This window comes from Lagenorhynchus albirostris, chromosome 13 (genome assembly GCF_949774975.1).
Source record: "Lagenorhynchus albirostris chromosome 13, mLagAlb1.1, whole genome shotgun sequence".
Taxonomy (NCBI): Eukaryota; Metazoa; Chordata; class Mammalia; order Artiodactyla; family Delphinidae; genus Lagenorhynchus; species Lagenorhynchus albirostris.
In genome coordinates this window covers 10,231,869-10,249,584 of record NC_083107.1, presented here as the reverse complement: position 1 = coordinate 10,249,584, position 17,716 = coordinate 10,231,869, and the positions used below count along the sequence as shown (strand labels likewise).

The following is a 17,716-nucleotide window of genomic DNA, read 5'->3' as shown; positions in this document are numbered from 1 at the left end:
AGTGGGTCCAGGTTCTGGCCGAGGACTGTCCAGTCCACTAAGATCCTGTTAGTATGGGTGAAAAATGGAGAGCTCCAAATCTGTGGCTTTCCTTCCCTCTTCCCCATCTCCAGGAGTGGAGTGATGCTGATTAGTCACCAGGAAAGGTACAGGCACCTCTGGGGAAGGCTGGTGGTCCTATGATTTGCTGGCATGGGCACTGGTCATTCCTGAGGAGGCCTGGGGCCTTCATCACCCACCAGGACAACTACAAAGATGCTTTTGTTGTTTCCATTTCATTTCTTACCAATTCCCAGAGGGAAAAATGTCAACCAGAATTTGGTCCATTTTAAGTTTGTTTTCACCATATCTTCCTTAAACTTTTGGCATCTGTGACGTTTATTTACTGGCAAGAACTTGCAGGCAGTAAAAAGGAGTAAAGTTACCCCAGTGTTCATTGCAGCACTATTTACAGTAGCCAGGACATGGAAGCAACCTAAATGCCCATCAACAGAGGAACGGATAAAGAAGATGTGGTACATATATGCAATGGAATATTACTCGGCCATAAAAAAAGAATGAAATAATGCCACTTGCAGCAACATGGATGGACCTAGAGATTGCCATACTAAGTGAAGTCAGACAAAGACAAATAACACATGATATCACTTGTGTTATATCACTAAGTGTGTTATATCACTAAGATTCCACTTATATGTGGAATCTTAAAAAATGGTACAAACGAACCTATCTACAAAACAGAAATAGAGTCACAGACGTAGAAAACAAACTTATGGTTATCGGGGTGAAAGGGAGGAGAGGGATAAACTGGGAGACTGGGAGTGACATATACACACTACTATATATAAAGTAGATAACTAATAAGAACCTACTGTATAGCGCAGAGAACTCTACTCAATACTCTGTAATGACCTATATGGGAACAGAATCTAAAAGAGTGGATATATGTATATGTATAACTGATTCACTTTGCTGTACACCTGAAACTAACACAACGTTGTAAATCAACTATATTCCAATAAAAATTAATTAAAAATAAAAAATAAAAAGGAGTGAAGTGTTAAAGGAAAATCTATAGGAAAGCAAGCAGCAAGTCTGATGGCTTGCTTCTTCACAAATTTAAATATCACTGTAGTTCAGGATTTTTATTGGATACATGAAATGCTGCTGAGAAAAGTAAAGTTAATTGGTGTTTCTTAGCCTCTGCAAAGAGCATAGTGAACCCCTGGGGCTCCATCCCTGGAATGCACTTGTAGAAGCAAACTTCATCTCGTTCTTTCACCCATCTGACCTCACTGAGCGATGCTGGGAAATGACACTAAGCACCTCTGATATTATCCAATCAGTACTGGTTAGAACAGCCTCTGAAGCAGAAGGATGGTACCTTATCTCCTGTCATCCACAAAGGAGGCAATAACACCAATTATGATAACCAAAAAAAAAATTTTTTTAAGGAAATAATCTAAATACCAACAATAAGGGATTCATACATAACTTATAGATCATTTAACAGTCTATTATGGCAATATTAAAAATGATAGGGGCTTCCTGGTGGCGCAGTGTTTAAGAATCCACCTGCCAATGAAGGGGTCATGGGTCCTATCCCTGGTCCGGGAAGATCCCGCATGCCGCGGAGCAACAAAGCCCGTGCGCCACAACTACTGAGCCCGCACTCTAGAGCCCGCGAGCCACAACTACTGAGCCCGTGTGCCACAACTACTGAAGCCTGCGTGCCTAGAGCCCGTGCTCCACAACAAGAAAAGCCACCACGATGAGAAGCCCGCGCACCGCAATGAAGAGTAGCCCCCGCTCGCCCTAACTAGAGAAAGCCTGTGCACAGCAACGAAGACCTAACACAGCCAAAAATAAAATAAATAAAAATAAAAATGATAATGCCTATGTGTATTTACTGTTGCACAGAAACACTGGACATATAATGTTAAACAGAAATTACAAGTTATAAAAAATAGAATTTCTAAGTGGACCTCATTCAGTGAAAATCAAACATCTCTCTCTCTCATTAGATATAACCTCACAGAGAAAAGTCTAAAGTGTTATATATGAAAGTATAACAAACATTGTGTCTGGGTGATAGCATTTGGGATAATTTTAATTTTTTTTGATTTGCTTATCTACATTTCTCAATTAATTGTCAGTAAAATTGTAGGAGAGGTTATGAGAAGACACTCTGGATGTACAGCCCATGAGACCCAGGAACCAGGCCTGGGAAGGAGGGCAAAGGGCTCCCATGCACAGCAAGTCCGAGTTAAGGAGACAACTACTCACTTACCCAGCAGCTTCTCCCTTGGTATCCGAACCTTGTCAAATCTCAGAATCCCGGTATCAACACCATGCAGACCTAGAGAGAGCAGACGGGAAACGGAGCTGCAGGGGGCCAAGTTTATGTGCATCAGAAATACTGTCTGGGCCACTTCCCAGGTCTGTCGCTGCTAAAATGCAAAGCCCTTTATCTCACTTCCAGAATTGTTGCTGCTTTCTTATTTGGGGTGGGGATGCTGTTTGCTTGCTTCCATGAAGAGTGGTACCTGCTTCTCCAGCCCCCTCCTCCCTACCAAGAATAGAGGAGAAAATGCTAGACCCTCTGTGCAGCCCACCTGCTCTGAGGCCAGCTGGGGGGTGGGGTCTGGCAGGGACACAGCTTCCCACCTGAGCAGTTGCTGTGACTAGAAAAGGGAGAATTCTAGGCAACTGAAAGAACATCAGACTGAACACAGAGGAGGAGGAAAGCCCCTTACGCCCCCCAGTGACGCAGAACTCAAATTCCTCCCCCTTCTCGGTGCTTCCTCCCCAGAACACGGGGTGAATTTGTGACAGCAAATGCCTAGAAGACATTGGGAAACGGCCAGAGAGACAGCAGTGGGTGGGTAGGGTGACCACCTCCCAAGAAGTTTCTTAAAATCTGCCAGACCCATTTCCTCAGGACACCTGTCGGAATCTGGGGTCTACTTTTTGTTCATCTCACACTTAGGGAGACTTACTCTGGGAGAAAAGATTTTTTCTAGCGCAGGTCTTATTTAGAACATCACCCCTGGACAAGGTCACAGTGGTACTTACGAGCTTACAAGGAGACCAGCTCAGACTTTCTGGGTTTGCCAGTGTCATGAATGCCTGGCGCCACTTCACGAGGGCTGGGTGTCCCCTCTACCCTCAACAGCACTTGACACGCCAGGTGTTTTCAAGGGATCAGGGCCTCAGTCACCTAAAGCACTTGCAGCCCATTCCTGCAGGCACGCGGTGCTCAGTATCCCTGCGGGGCCAGGGTGAGCTTAGCCCCATCCTCCAAAGGATCGTCTCCTCCCCCTTCTCTTCTGCTCTTTCTTCTCTCTTTTTTCCCTTCTCCCCCTACCTGCGTTTTTGGCTTCACTTGGCTGGGGATAACCAGTGGAGCCCACAGGCATGGCCTGCTCTCACCAAGCATTCTGGGTTGCATTGTGTCTCCCCCAAGATTCATATGTTGCAGTCTTCACCCCTAGTACCCGTGAATGTAACCTTATTTGGAGAAAGGGTCTGTACAGAGGCGATCAAGTTAAAATGAGGGCATTTGTGGGCCCTCATTCAAATGACCGGTGTCCTTATAAAAAAGAGGAAATTGGACACAGACAGGCACACAGGGAGCATGCCATGTGAACATGAAGATGGCCATCTACAAGCCAAGGAGAGAGGTCTGGAGAATACCCTCCCCATCCCAGCCCTCAGAACCAACTCCCCTGACACCTTGACCTCGGGCTCGTAGCCTCCACAATTGTGAGTCGATACATTTCCGTTGTTTAAGCCACTCAGTGTGAGTACAACAGCCCTAGCAAACCAGTCCACAGAGGCAATCCTTAGGACCCACTGAGGCTGGTGGCTCTGGGCCATGAAAGAGAGAACCTCAACCTGCCCTCTGAGGGCCCACAAGTCCAAGAAGGAGAGAGGAGACGATACAGCTGGGGACAGAGCTGCCTCATGACTAGTAAACACGAGAGGCTGGGAGAAACGGGACCAATGCGTGTTCACAAATGGCAGTCTGCAACCTTCTCTAACTGCCATACACAGAAGACTAATCAGGCTTCAAAACCAGTCTTCTCTGCCTTCACTGCTTTCGTGAGTTAGGTTAGATTCTCACTGGGTGGGGTAGGGAACAGGCAGGAAGTGCAAAGAAGGGTGGGAGAGGGGTCACCTGGGGACTCACCTTCTTTATACATCATACCAATAGCTGTCACTCCTGGGTACATGCTTCCATTTTCATCGCGGACAGGAACGATGAAACAGTGGGGCCCTAAGGAAGGTGAAGAGACACTAAGGTCTCTAAAGATATGATCAAACCTTTGCTCATTTCCTGGGACACTGTACAATTATGTTGATCTTGAAATTCATTTTGTTCTATGACTGTGCACTGCCTGTTATAGTGTCTAATGTTGAATGTAATGATAAATCGTCTCATCATGTATATTTAGGAGATAATGTTAACGTTACTGCTGAATTTTTTTACAAGGTAGAAACAGCCCTCTGAGATGGGTTTTCTGTGTAAAGTATTCACGGGAGAATAGTACTAGTAAAGGGAAATATCCTAGGTTTCTGAGTCGGTAACAAACCTTGAGATCTTCCATTTATGATGAGCTGGGCCAAGACTGCTGCATAATTCCTGTACATGGCGTTTCCAATGTACATCTTCTCAGCATTTTCGCACGGTGTGTCGATTACAAACTCCTAAACAGAAACCAAAGCAACAGAGTTTTCTTTCTTATGGCTCATTTCAACTCCTGGGTTCAGTGCAATGAACACTATGAAGCAGACCCATACTGTGTACCTGTACCCACTCGGGTGATTTCACAGAAAAGGAGCAGACGACCCAGAGTCGCCTAATTCAACCTCATGAGCTCAACACCACCATGCTATCACTGCAGTGTGCACCGTTCACCTCCACCTTAACTCTGAAAACGACTGGAAATTAAAGTGCTTTGTCAATGAATATTCCAATCAGGAAAATACGTTGCCACTTTTCGATGGATGAAAGTTGTTCATTCACTTCTTCCGGGTCTCTCTTCTTTGTAATGTTACACGGGCATGTGTACTATTTGTCTGAGCCTGTGGCTTTAATGTATAAAGGCTTTCTTCATTGTGCTTCTTTCTCTCTAGACCACTCCACACTGAGTTTCTGACTTCTAAATAATCAGCACCAAACCCCTAAAAGCCCTGCTATGTATTCAGCTCTGCACACGCCCCTTGCCCCCAAACACTCCACCTTCGAGAGTGACAAGAAAGGATGGAACATCCAGTGATCTAGGGCCCCTAGTTAGATGAGTCCATGTCTATGTATTTCATTTTGTCTACTGGGCATTGCCCCTTCTGAACCAATCGCTTGGTTCCTCATGACCTCCACTGTTTCCTGGGTCTTGAACATGCTTGCCTTTAAGGTATGGGTCTGTTGTTTAAATGGCCACTAACTAACCAAAGGTTAAATGTGTACACCGGGACGCAAACAAGACTACTAGGTAACCGTGACCCATTCCTACCATTGATTAGAATCTCAGCCCAGACAATTTTGATTTTTATAAAAAGAAATACCTCATTTAAGCCTTGGGATGATTGTTTCAGAACCTGCCTCTCCATTTTCCTCATCAATGAATATAATAATGAAAGGTTCCCTCAAAAGCTCATATGGGGCTTCCCTGGTGGCGCAGTGGTTGAGAGTCCGCCTGCCGGTACAGGGGACACGGGTTCGTGCCCCGGTCCGGGAAGATCCCACATGCCGCGGAGCGGCTGGGCCCGTGAGCCATGGCCGCTGAGCCTGCGTGTCCAGAGCCTCTGCTCCGCCACGGGAGAGGCCACAGCAGTGAGAGGCCCGGGTACCACAAAAAAAGCTCATATGGATAAGCCCTTAAACCAAAAAGCATTTGTCAACAATTCTCTATCTTATTAGGGAAAGAATCTTAGAACATGCCATCTAGCTCGTCTCCATGATATGACCAAGGATTCCAGCTCAAAACAGTCCGAAGTTAATACTGGTCAGGAATAAGCAGAGGGAAAAAATGTATTTTTTTGTTTTCACTCTGCTCAAAACTCTGCCTTCTTTTTCTTTCTCTCCAGGAGCTAGAACAGGATCACCATGGAAATGCCCCCATTCACTTCTGGGTCCTCCCTCCTTCTGCTTACCACCTGGGATACCCTTCAACCTCGTGTTAAGGAGAGACGGATCATAACTGCCAGTTCTGGATACCAGGTACCTGGGACAGGTCGGAGAGTCCCGGGTGGGTGGGGAGTCGGGGAGGGAGGGTGGAATGGTGAAAAGGCAGAACAGCAAATTTAATCAAAGTTGACAATATGGAAGATGTGGCCGAACCAAACCGACAAGCTATTGATCATGTAAAGATCATCTCAGATTTCAGATTTTTAAGTACACAGACTGCACTTTCCCTCTGGCCAAGAAATACAGTCTTGGAGCCCAAGGAAACATTCCCTGACACATATGTGCACAGAGAAACTTTTAACACAGGCGAGGGCTTTTCAGAAACATAAATGGACAAGCTCTTTTTAAGTCTCTGGAGGCTGCTGCCCTTATCAGGCCAGCCAGGACTTCTTAAAGAAAGGAGTTATTGTGACTCTGGTGGGTGCAGTAACAAACAACAAAACTCATGTGGTAAGGGGATGCTAACACCTTAGGGTGGGAAGGGAAGTAGCAGAGAAAGACTGGCCTGGCAGAAAAGCTCTGGTGGGGCAGGGAGAGGACAGAAGGCCATCTGTTCCCATCAGCATCTGATCTACTCTGGGAAGGGAAATTTGTCACTTCTGGCAAAAATACTTGATTTGGAAAGTCTGCCTTAGCCAAAACTCTGGCATTAAAGCTGGATCTATGTCGGTCCCACACACACTACTATATATAAAATAGATAACCAATAAGAACCTGCTGTATTGCACAGGGAACTCCTGTGCAATACTCTGTAATGGCCTATATAGGAAAAGAATCTAAAAAAAAAAAAAAGAGTGGACATACGTATATGTATAACTGATTCACTTTGCTGTACACCTGAAACTAGCACAACATTGTAAATCAACTATACTCCAATAAAATTTTTTTAAAAGCTGGATCTAAATAATGCACGCCATGTGTGTCGGTTCCTATTATAATTAACTGTTGAAGGCCAACAAAACGGTCAGTCCTGCAAGCACTAAAAGAGATGGCCTTGGCCAGAGAGCTCTTAGCCTCATTGATTTTTGCGATTTTGCCTAAACTGTAAAAATAAAACTCTCTCTTACCTTGAAACTCTCCATGCTGCTACTCAATCCATCATCCAAAAATAAAAATAAAACAACCAACCCACAGGAATGCCCAACCAAAAACTGTAAGAGACTGAAACTGCCCTGGAGGGAGAGAGGGCTCATTTGATATGCTCTAACATTTAAAAAGGGAAATGAAGGGGGAAACACAGAAACCAATGAAGGAGAAAGCCATTCCCTGCCAAGCCAACCCGCAGTGGCCTGAGCTTACGATGGGCTTCTTCCCTCCCTCAGGAAGCAGCACGTTCACCAGCGTCTTCTCATCATTACGATTTCAACTTTGCAACTTCCCTGCCGAGAGTGGCAGCTGCTATAGCGCAGCAGGTAGCTACATCATTATGCTGTTTGGTGAAATGATTTCTGTGCAAAAAATAATAATTGTAAGAAGAAACAAATAAATAAGAATTGTGAGTGGGATTTTTTTCCCTTTGATGACAGCAAGGTGACCTCAATTACCATGGTTGCGGGAGAAAAAATGGGGCAGCCAAAACCCCAAAGATGTTTGGTCAGTGTCCCATCAGGAAAGCTAAGTTGTTAAGGACAATCCCCCTTGAACCTGAGATTCTCTCGTTAACTGCATAGCCATAAGTCGGTTTCCTAACCTCTGTGAGCCTCAGTTTCTCCACCTGTAAAATGGGGACAAGGATATCTTCCTATAACATTATGGAACATTTAACACAATGTTGCATGCAGAGTGCTTAGCCTGGCACTTAACACACGTGCTCAATGCACAGAAGTGGCCTATTACCACGTTCATGGGATTGTTGTTGTGACGGAGTGTGGTATACTATACTATACAGAGAGAGTCTGACACAGACCTGGCACAGAGGGAGCATTCAAAAATTGGCAGTCCTTATTTTGCTTCTTACTATGACCTTGGACATCACTGGCTGCTGTAGAGAACTAGCATCAGGACAGAGGAAAGACAGGACATTCTCCAACAAAACCCTCACCTGCATCTGTCACTCTAAGTGCTGACCACCTCCAACTAGCATTCTTGGGTCAGAAAAATCCTGGGAACAAAACTCCAGATTCCAAATATGTGGAATCTGAAAAAACTGGTACAGGCGATCTTACTTACAAAGCAGAAATCAAGACAGAGACATAGAGAACAAGTGTATAGATACCAAGGGGAAAGGGGGGAGGTGGGATGAATTGGGAGATTGGGATTGAAATATATACACTATTGATACTATGTATAAAATAGATAACTAATGAGAACCTACTGTATAGCACAGGGAACTCGGCTCAATGCTCTGTGGTGACCTAAACAGGAAGGAAATCCAAAAAAGAGGGGGTATACGTATACGTATAGCTGATTCACTTTGCTGTACAGTAGAAACTAATGCAACATTGTAAAGCAACTATACTACAACAAAAAAAACTTTTTTTAAATGAGGGAAGAAAATAGAAAAAAAACAACAACAACAACAACAAAAAAGCAAAGGACAACCTCAGCCAAAATGAAGACTGAGGGCTTCCCTGGTGGCGCAGTGGTTGGGAGTCCGCCTGCCGATGCAGGGGACACGGGTTCGTGCCCTGGTCCGGGAAGATCCCACATGCTGCGGAGCGGCTGGGCCCATGAGCCATGGCCGCTGAGCCTGTGCGTCTGGAGCCTGTGCTCCGCAATGGGAGACGCCACAACAGTGAGAGGCCCGCGTAGGGCAAAAAAAAAAAAAAAAAGTGAAGACTGAGTCACCACACGCACATGTATGAGACAACACCCACCAGGGTGTTGAGAGCAGGAGCTAAAGAGATGGTGACGGGGTGGGATTTACAGAGCAGGGTTTTTGCTGTGACCCATTTGTGGAGAGACGTCAAGTTAGAGGGTCTTACCTACATTTTGGAGTTCATCCCATATAATAAAGTCCGGTTGTTTTGTGAAATTTTAGTGTTGTTTTTTTTAAAAATTTATTTATTTATTTATTATTTTTGGCTGCATCAGGTCTTTGTTGCTACACGCGGGCTTTCTCTAGTTGCGGTGAGCGGGGACTACTCTTCGTTGTGGTGTGCGGGCTTCTCACTGCAGTGGCTGCTCTTGTTGCGGAGCACAGGCTCTAGGCACACGGGCTTCAGTAGTTGTGGCACGTGGGCTCAGTAGTTGTGGCTCGTGGGCTCTAGAGCACAGGCTCAGTAGTCGTGGTGCACGGGCTTAGTTACTCCGTGGCATGTGGGATCTTCCCTGACCAGGGCTCGATCCCGTGTCCCCTGCATTGGCAGGCAGATTCTTAACCATTGCACCACCAGGGAAGTCCCAGTGTTGTGAAATTTTATTTCGGTTGCCATGTGGATTTGTGTGCAGCTCACAGGTACAGACATTGCATCATGCCAGCACCGAGGACCTGGCTCCCAGAAGGAGGTCCCAGCACACACAGTGCCCTCCTGCCACACACATCACACACGGTGCGATGGAACACGCCAACAGAGACCGCTCTTCCACCCATTTACCTGCTACTGTTAGGAAGGACCAGAGAATGGATTAGGTCCTGTTCTCACCGAGTTTTTCCAAAGCATTAAGTTAATGAGTGTACATAATGGGCTTGGAGCAGTGCCCGTCCCACAGTAGGTGCTTTTTAAGTGTTGGCTGGTGTTAGACTCAGGAAGGCTGAGCCTATGTCCATTTCTTCTGAATCTGAGCACCCTCTCGCCTGAGAGCACACACAGCAGGGGGGAAGGTGGACTCGGGAGAAAGGAGGGTCTGCTGTGTACAGGTCCGCTGCCCAGAACCGCCAGAACCCCGGGCAGAATGCTCACCTGTGCAGAGAGGTCAAAGGTGGCTTCTGTCCGGATCCCTCTCACGTTGCTCCTGTGGCCCCTCTCGGTCACTGCAAACATCCCCGTGTATTTCTGCTCCTGGAGTTTACCGGGTGTTAGAAGGGAATCAGCTAGTCAGACAGCTGCTCTAATTGCCTACCTCTCAGATCATTAAGAATGTTGGCGAGAAAGGGAGTGGTGAGTTGGAGATAATTATAAAAATTCAGTCTGGTGACAGCTAATGTGATAACAATATGACAGACTCAGTGCAATTTTTAAAAGTAGTCTTAAATTCTCATTTCAAACAAAGTTCTGGCTGACACTAATTCTCTGTTTTATTTTCTTTTTCTGCAAACACACTCACACACACACACACACACCCCTAACTACTGTGAATTTTTAAGGCTCTCCATAGATGATATCTATGGAGGTACGTGCCACACCTGGAGTGGCTGAAGCCACTTAGCTACACGTGCTGGGCTTCCGAGCTTCCTGATGGTACCACCAAATAGCCAGCAAATTATTCCACACTGGAAACCAGGAGATTACAGGCCACTGTCAGCAAGAGTCAACAATTTAATGATGACCAAACCCACTGGGCCAACTCCATTCAAGGAACACCGATCAGCTCACCCAGCTTTCCATATGCCCCACGAAAGCGGCAAGGCATCCACATCCTTCCCCTCGCTGCCTGTCCAGCCCCAGTTCCTCTGGCAGACACAGCTCACGGTTTCCTCTCTTGGAGAGGTCACCCCTACAGCACAAAGCATCCATCCTCCATCCTCGGGGCTACCCGGTTCACCCCATCAAATGACTTCTCTGAATGTTCGTTCTGCCTTGTCTGCTCAGGGTCTAGCTTAGTGCCTGGTACACTGAAGATGTGCACCGACCCCAGGTGCCTGCAGAGGTGAGCTGTACCGGGAGAAACCCTCCCCAAACAGGAAGGTCAACGGGAGAGGCCAGGCTGCAGAACGAGCAGACACTTGGCTCGGGATGAGACAGGCCGGGCTCAAATCCCAGCTCAGCTACTAGCTGGCTGTGGGGCCTTGGACAATGACACAATGACATAGTTTTCCCATTGGACAAATGCACTGAACGACGAGCCTCACTTCCTGAGCCCTCCCGCCTTCCAGACTCTGGGCTCCACATACTCACTGACCCTCGTGACCCCCCTGGGAAGAAAACACCGTCCCTCTCATGTGACAGATGGGGACACTGAGGTTCAGGAGAGGAAAGTGACCTGCCCACGGCTGCAGCTGAGAAAGCGTGCAGGGCTGGGGTTCACACCCAAGCTGCCTGACACCTAACAGCCCTTCATACGGTTGCTGCGAGGATTCAGAAGAGAAGGAAGCGTGGCTCGAGCAGGGCCGTTTGAAGGGAGCAGGGGACTGACTGCAAAGACGGAAGAGCTCAGGTGTACAGACATTTGCTGTGCCTGCCGGTCAGCATGTCCCCACTCCTAGAAACACAGCCCCAGTTTCCCTCTGGAGAGCCCTCTTCCCCCAGAATCAGTCCAAGTGGTTCGTGGCTAATGTCAACCTCCAGCCCAGCTTTAGGATGAGCCTGGGACCCAGGACCCAGGACTGGCCGATCTGCATAACATCATGGCCAACCGGGATGCTTCGGGATGGACCTGTGATCTGGATGGGTCCGATCAGAGCTGCCACTGGGACACACGAGTCAGCTACTGGTGAAGAGAAACTCTTTTTGGAAGCAACGGAACCTGGAAGTATGGAGGCCAGGGCTCCTCTTGCCATCACGAGAGCTGGTGAAGGAAGCCAACATGTGGGGATGAAGGTGAGGTGAAACCGAGAGATGAGAGAGACCAGGTCCCACACACCCACCCCTGAAGCCAGCTACACCCTGAACCCTGCGAGTATAGCAGCCAATAGGTGCCTTTTTTCTGGGATCACTGCAATGGCATGAGCCCCAGTGGACACAGTGACCCCCAAGGAAGACCTTGCAGGGAAGTGGCAGAAATGGCATCTTCACATGCTCCTGTCTGACAACTGTCATCAGCCTCTGGTGAGGACCAGTCCCTGCATTACACGTGTGTCATCAGCCTGACGCTAACTTCCGGAAAGGCCGCCCCATCAACTCAGACTGAACCACCTGACCCGGTGAAATGCTTTGACATCGCGACGGACGAACTTCACTAATCACATCTCACATAGGAGGCGCTTTTCATTTGGAGAATCGTCAAGTATCCTCGGAAGATGCTTAACGCCCTGATTTCTTAGAGCCCTGCTCTTCGGAATCACTGCCGACCCTGCAAATTGCATAACTAATTCCAACCCAGGAAAATGGAATCCATCCAGATGGTAAATTTTTTTTCCCCTAAACCCTCTTGGAAATCAAGTTAAAGAAAAATATTTTTCTAAAACTAAAACAGGTTGAATTTTCCAGCCTTAAATCTCTTTGGCTGGTGGCTAAAACGTTCTTTACAGTATAGTTTTCCTAGGTTTGACATTTTTTTCCTTCTCTTTGGAAAGGGGAAAACAATGAGTGTTTCAGCGACCTTTTGAAAGACTCCATTCACTAAATGCTATTAGTAGGAGCACCGGGCTGGGTGAGTGAAACCCAGAGGTTTGTGGAAAACTACAGGAGTTAACCGAGGCAGTGCCTGCGGGACCCTGACCCCCACAGTCTGTCCAAACGTGGGCCTCTTCCCCCACGTGCTAACCAGTGTGTTGCCAAAGCCACATGCTCCGAAGAGCAGGGAATCTGACCAAATGGGGGAGCCCCTGGAGGGCTCTAAGCAGACGACTCCTTGGCCCAATGTACACTTTAAGCAGGTGCCTCCTGTAAGGGGCATGGAGCCCAGCCCAGCAGGCAGACCACAGGTGCCCAGCAAGTGGCCGCCACGGTGAGCCGGTGGGTGATGGTCAGACTACAAGCCAGAAAGAGGGCCCTCACCAGGAACTGAACCAGCTGACAGCTAGATCTTGGACTTCCCAGCCTCCAGAACTGTGAGAAAACTCATTTCTGTTGTTTAAACCAGCAGATCTGTAGCACTTTATCATGGCAGCCCAAGCAAACTAAGACAGAATGAGATGATTCATATAAGGCAAAAAGCTAGCCGTCATGGGGAAGAAGAAAAGGAAGCAGGTCATGTTTCTTTGGGCTGTAGAGTCCGTCCAGATTGCATCAGCCTGCTTGGTGGGAGAGCTTGGGCCCGCTCCCAAGCTAGAGTGGGGATTCAAAGCCCTCAGGAGAGAAAGTCTCCCTGGCACCTCTGTCCTTTTCCCACCCCCTCACTGTGAGTCACTCTCCAAGCAGCCCCTGGCTCAGCCGGCACTTGGCTGCGTGAGTTCAGCTGTGTTTGTCCAAAGCACTTAGGGATGCCTGGAGCCTCTGGATGACACGGACCCGGCGGGTGAGAGAAGGCGCCCCGGCCTGCGGGGTGAAGATGACGCTGACGAATTGATGCTCAGGTTGATGGCTAGCTCAGGTGACCAGGAAGGCCAGCAGGGGCCTTGGGCTGGCACCGAGATCCGGGGAAGTCGTGACCAACCCAGGGCTCACCAACCTGCTCCTGAGGCACTGCGTCCCCTCCCTGGAAGTCTCCCTCCAGCACCAACAGGAAAGGCAGCCACGGCCTCCTGGGCTGGACCAGAGGCACAACCTACACGTTCCGCTAACTGTCTAGGGTGTCCGAGCACAAGAAAAAAATTCACCTGCAATGAATGATGTGTGGGAAAGCAAAAGGGGTGAATCATCATTTTTGTTAAGTGTTCCAAGATTTTTTTATTGTGATACAATACCTATAACAATACCTATAAAGTTTGCCATTTTAGCCATTGTTACACGTACGGTTCAGCGGTATGAACTACATTAACAGTGTTGTGCAAACATCACCACTTCTTATAAAACCTTTTCATCACCCCCCAACAAACTGTGCCCATTAACCAATAACTGCCCCAATTCTCCTCTTCCCCCAGCCTCTGGGAACCTGTAATTTACTTTCTATCTCTATATATTTGCCTATTCTCAAAATTTCACATAGGTGGAATCATACAGTATTTGTCCTTATGGGTCTGGTTTATTTCACTTAGCATCATGTTTTCAAGACTCGTGTTGTAACATGTACCAGAACTTCGTGCCTTTTTATGGCTGAATAATATTCCATGGTACCTGGTACCAAAATATCCATGATATTTTGTTTATCCATCCATTTGTTGACAGACACTTGTATATACAATATTTTGTTTATCCATTCATTTGTCGACGGACACTTGTTTCTTTCCACCTATCAGCTACTGTGAATAACGCTGCCACGAACGTTGGTATACAGGTATCTATTTGAGTCCCTGTTTTAATTCTTTGGGGTATATACCTAGGAGTGGAACTCCAGGATCATATGGTAATTCTAAATTTAACCTTTTCAGTAACTGCCATAGAGTTTTGATTTTATGCATTCATTTAATATTCATGTACTGACCCCTCCTACATACCAAGACTGTAGACAGAGACAGTCTTCAAGGAGTTTGCCCTCTAGTGGTGCTAAGAGACAAACAACAGACCTGTGAATAAATACATCAATCCAAAATGGGTACACTGTATATATGTACCATATCTTCTTCATCCATTCCTCTGTTGATGGACATTAGGCTGCTTCCATGTCCTAGCTATTGTAAATAGTGCTGCTATGAATATTGGGGTGCATGTGTCTTTTTGAATTACAGTTTTCTCTGGGTATATGCCCAGTAGTGGGATTGCTGTATCATACGGTATCTCTACTTATAGTTTTTTAAGGAACCTCCACACTATTTTCCATAGCAGCTATATCAATTTACATTCCCACCCACAGTGTAAGAAGGTTCCCTTTTCTCCAAACCCTCTCCAGCACTTATTGTTTGTAGATTTTTGATGATGGCCATTCTGACCCGTGTGAGGTGATACCTCATTGTAGTTTTGATTTGCATCTCTCTAATAATTAGTGATGTTGAGCATCTTTTCATGTGTTTGTTGGCCATCTGTAAGTCTTCTTTGCAGAAATGTCTATTTAGGTCTTCTGACCATTTTTTGATTGGGTTTTTTTTTTTTGATATTGAGCTGCATAAGCTGCTTGTATATTTTAGAGATTAATCTTTTGTCAGTTCCTTCGTTTGCAAATATTTTCTCCCGTTCTGAGGGTTGTCTTTTCATCTTGTTTATGATTTCCTTTCCTGTGCAAAAGCTTTTAAGTTTCATTAGGTCCCATTTGTTTATTTTTGTTTTTATTTTCATTAGGAGGTGGGTCAAAAAAGATCTTGCAGGCTTCTCTGGTGGTGCAGTGGTTAAGAATCCGCCTGCCAATGCAAGGGACACAGGTTCAAGCCCTGGTCAGGGAAGATCCCACATGCCACGGAGCAACTAAGCCCATGCGCCACAACTACTGAGCATGCACTCTAGAGCTGGCGCACCACAACTACTGAGCCTGCGTTCCACAACTACTGAAGTCCACGTGCCTAGAGCCCATGCTCCACAACAAGAAAAGCCACTGCAATGAGAAGCCCGCACACCGCAACAAAGAGTAGCCCCCGCTTGCTGCAACTAAAGAAAGCCCACGCAAAGCAACGAGGACCCAACGCAGCCAAAAATAAATTAATTTTTTAAAAAAAGATCTTGCTGCGATTTACATCAGAGAGTGTGCTGCCTATGTTTTCTTCTAAGAATTTTATAGTGTCTGGCCTTACATTTAGGTCTTTAATCCATTTTGAGTTTATTTTTGTGTATGGTGTTAGGGAGTGTTCTAATTTCATTCTTTTACATGTACTTGTCCAGTTTTCCCAGCACCACTTATTGAAGAGGCTGTCTTTGCTCCATTGTATATTCTGGGCTCCTTTTGTCACAGATTAGGTGACTACAGGTGCATGGGTTTATCTCTAGGCTTTCTATCCTGTTCCATTGATCTATATTTCTGTTTTTGTGCCAGTACCATACTGTCTTGAACACTGTAGCTTTGTAGTATAGTCTGAAGTCAGGGAGGCTGATTCCTCCAGCTCCATTTTTCTTTCTCAAGATTGCTTTGGCTATTCAGGGTCATTTTGTGTTTCCATACAAATTGTAAAATTTTTTGTTCTAGTTCTGTGAAAAATGCCATTGGTAATTTGATAGGGATTGCACTGAATATGTAGATTGCTTTGGGTAGTATAGTTGTTTTCACAATATTGATTCTTCCAATACAAGAACATGGTATATCTCTCCATCTGTTTGTGTTGTCTCTGATTTCTTTCATCAGTGTCTTATAGTTTTCTGCATACAGGTCTTTTGCCTCCTTAGGTAGGTTTATTCCTAGGTATTTTATTCTTTTTGTTGCAATGGTAAATGGGATTGTTTCCTTAATTTCTCTTTCTGATCTTTCATTGTTAGTGTATAGCAGTGCAAGAGATTTCTGTTTATTAATTTTGTACCCTGCAACTTTACTAAATTCATTAATTAGCTCTAATAGCTTTATGGTGGCATCTTTAGGATTCTCTACGTATAGTATCATGTCATCTGCAAACAGTGACAGTTTTACTTCTTCTTTTCCAATTCGGATTCCTTTTATTTCTTTTTCTTCTCTGACTGCCGTGCCTACAACTTCCAAAACTATGTTCAATAATAGCAGCGAGAGTGGACACCCTTGTCTTGTTCCTGATCTTAGAGCAAATGCTTTCAGTTTTTCACCATTGAGAATAATGTTTGCTGTGGGTTTGTCATATATGTATGGCCTTTATTATGTTGAGTAGGTTCCCTCTATGCCCACTTTCTGGAGAGTTTTTATCATAAATGGGTGTTGAATTTTGCCGAAAGCTTTTTCTGCCTCTATTGAAATGATCATATGGTTTTTATTCTTCAATTTGTTAATTGTGTATCATGTGTATCACATTGCTTGATTTGCATATACTGCAGAATCCTTGCATTTTGCTGTGCAATAGAAGCTAACACAACATTGTAAAGCAACTATACTCCAATAAAAATTAATCTTAAACCCCTCCAAAAAAAAACGTGATCATAAGAAAAAAAATGGGTAAATGCCATGACAGAATACTGCAAGGCACAAAGACAGATGACAACATGTACGTGGGATTTAAACTGCAGGCTTGAGGGAGGTTTACCTGAAGGAAGGACACTTGAACTGGGACTTGAAGAATGAGCAGGTGTCAGGCAGGTGAAGAAGGGGAAAAGATCGTTCTAGGATGATAGCATGAGTGGTCCAAATATGGAAACAAGGGACTGAAAGAAGGCCAAGACAGCAGATCTCCCAGGTAGGACTACATGGCACAGAAGGTGTCTGGAGACATGAGTGTAGGGCCATACCCCACGAGAACCTGTGAGACATGTCAAGGGTTGGAGGGTTTCTCTAAAGCTAACAGGAAGGGGTTTTCAGCTGAGATTGATGTGATCAGAGAAGCATTTTTAAAGATCCAGTCCTTTAAATCTATTCAAATTTCCTTCTAGGATACTCAGGAGTAAAACTTTCTTAAAAAGCTTTTTATTGTGGAAAATTTGAAACAAAATAGAAGAGTATCATAAACTCAGTGATGCCCAACTCATGATCCATTTTATTAATCTTTCCCCCAATTCACTCTCCCATTCTATACCCCAGATGATCTCGAAGTTTATCCCAGACATCCTGTCATTTCATCCATAAGTAGTATTTCCTATGCATATGTAAAAAATAAAGACTCTTTTTTTAAAAAATTTATTTTATTTATTT

General features: G+C 45.6%; 1 protein-coding gene across 1 annotated transcript in view; it reads right to left on the bottom strand.

Annotated features, from left to right (window-relative positions):
• The window catches only part of ACOXL (acyl-CoA oxidase like), a 380,633-nt gene that overhangs the window by 307,386 nt on the left and 55,531 nt on the right, over nucleotides 1-17,716 (bottom strand). Inside the window, 5 exon segments of the mRNA XM_060168784.1 lie at nucleotides 2,287-2,359; nucleotides 4,193-4,279; nucleotides 4,596-4,710; nucleotides 10,033-10,131; nucleotides 10,476-10,562. Coding sequence (XP_060024767.1) covers nucleotides 2,287-2,359; nucleotides 4,193-4,279; nucleotides 4,596-4,710; nucleotides 10,033-10,131; nucleotides 10,476-10,562 — 461 coding nt within the window.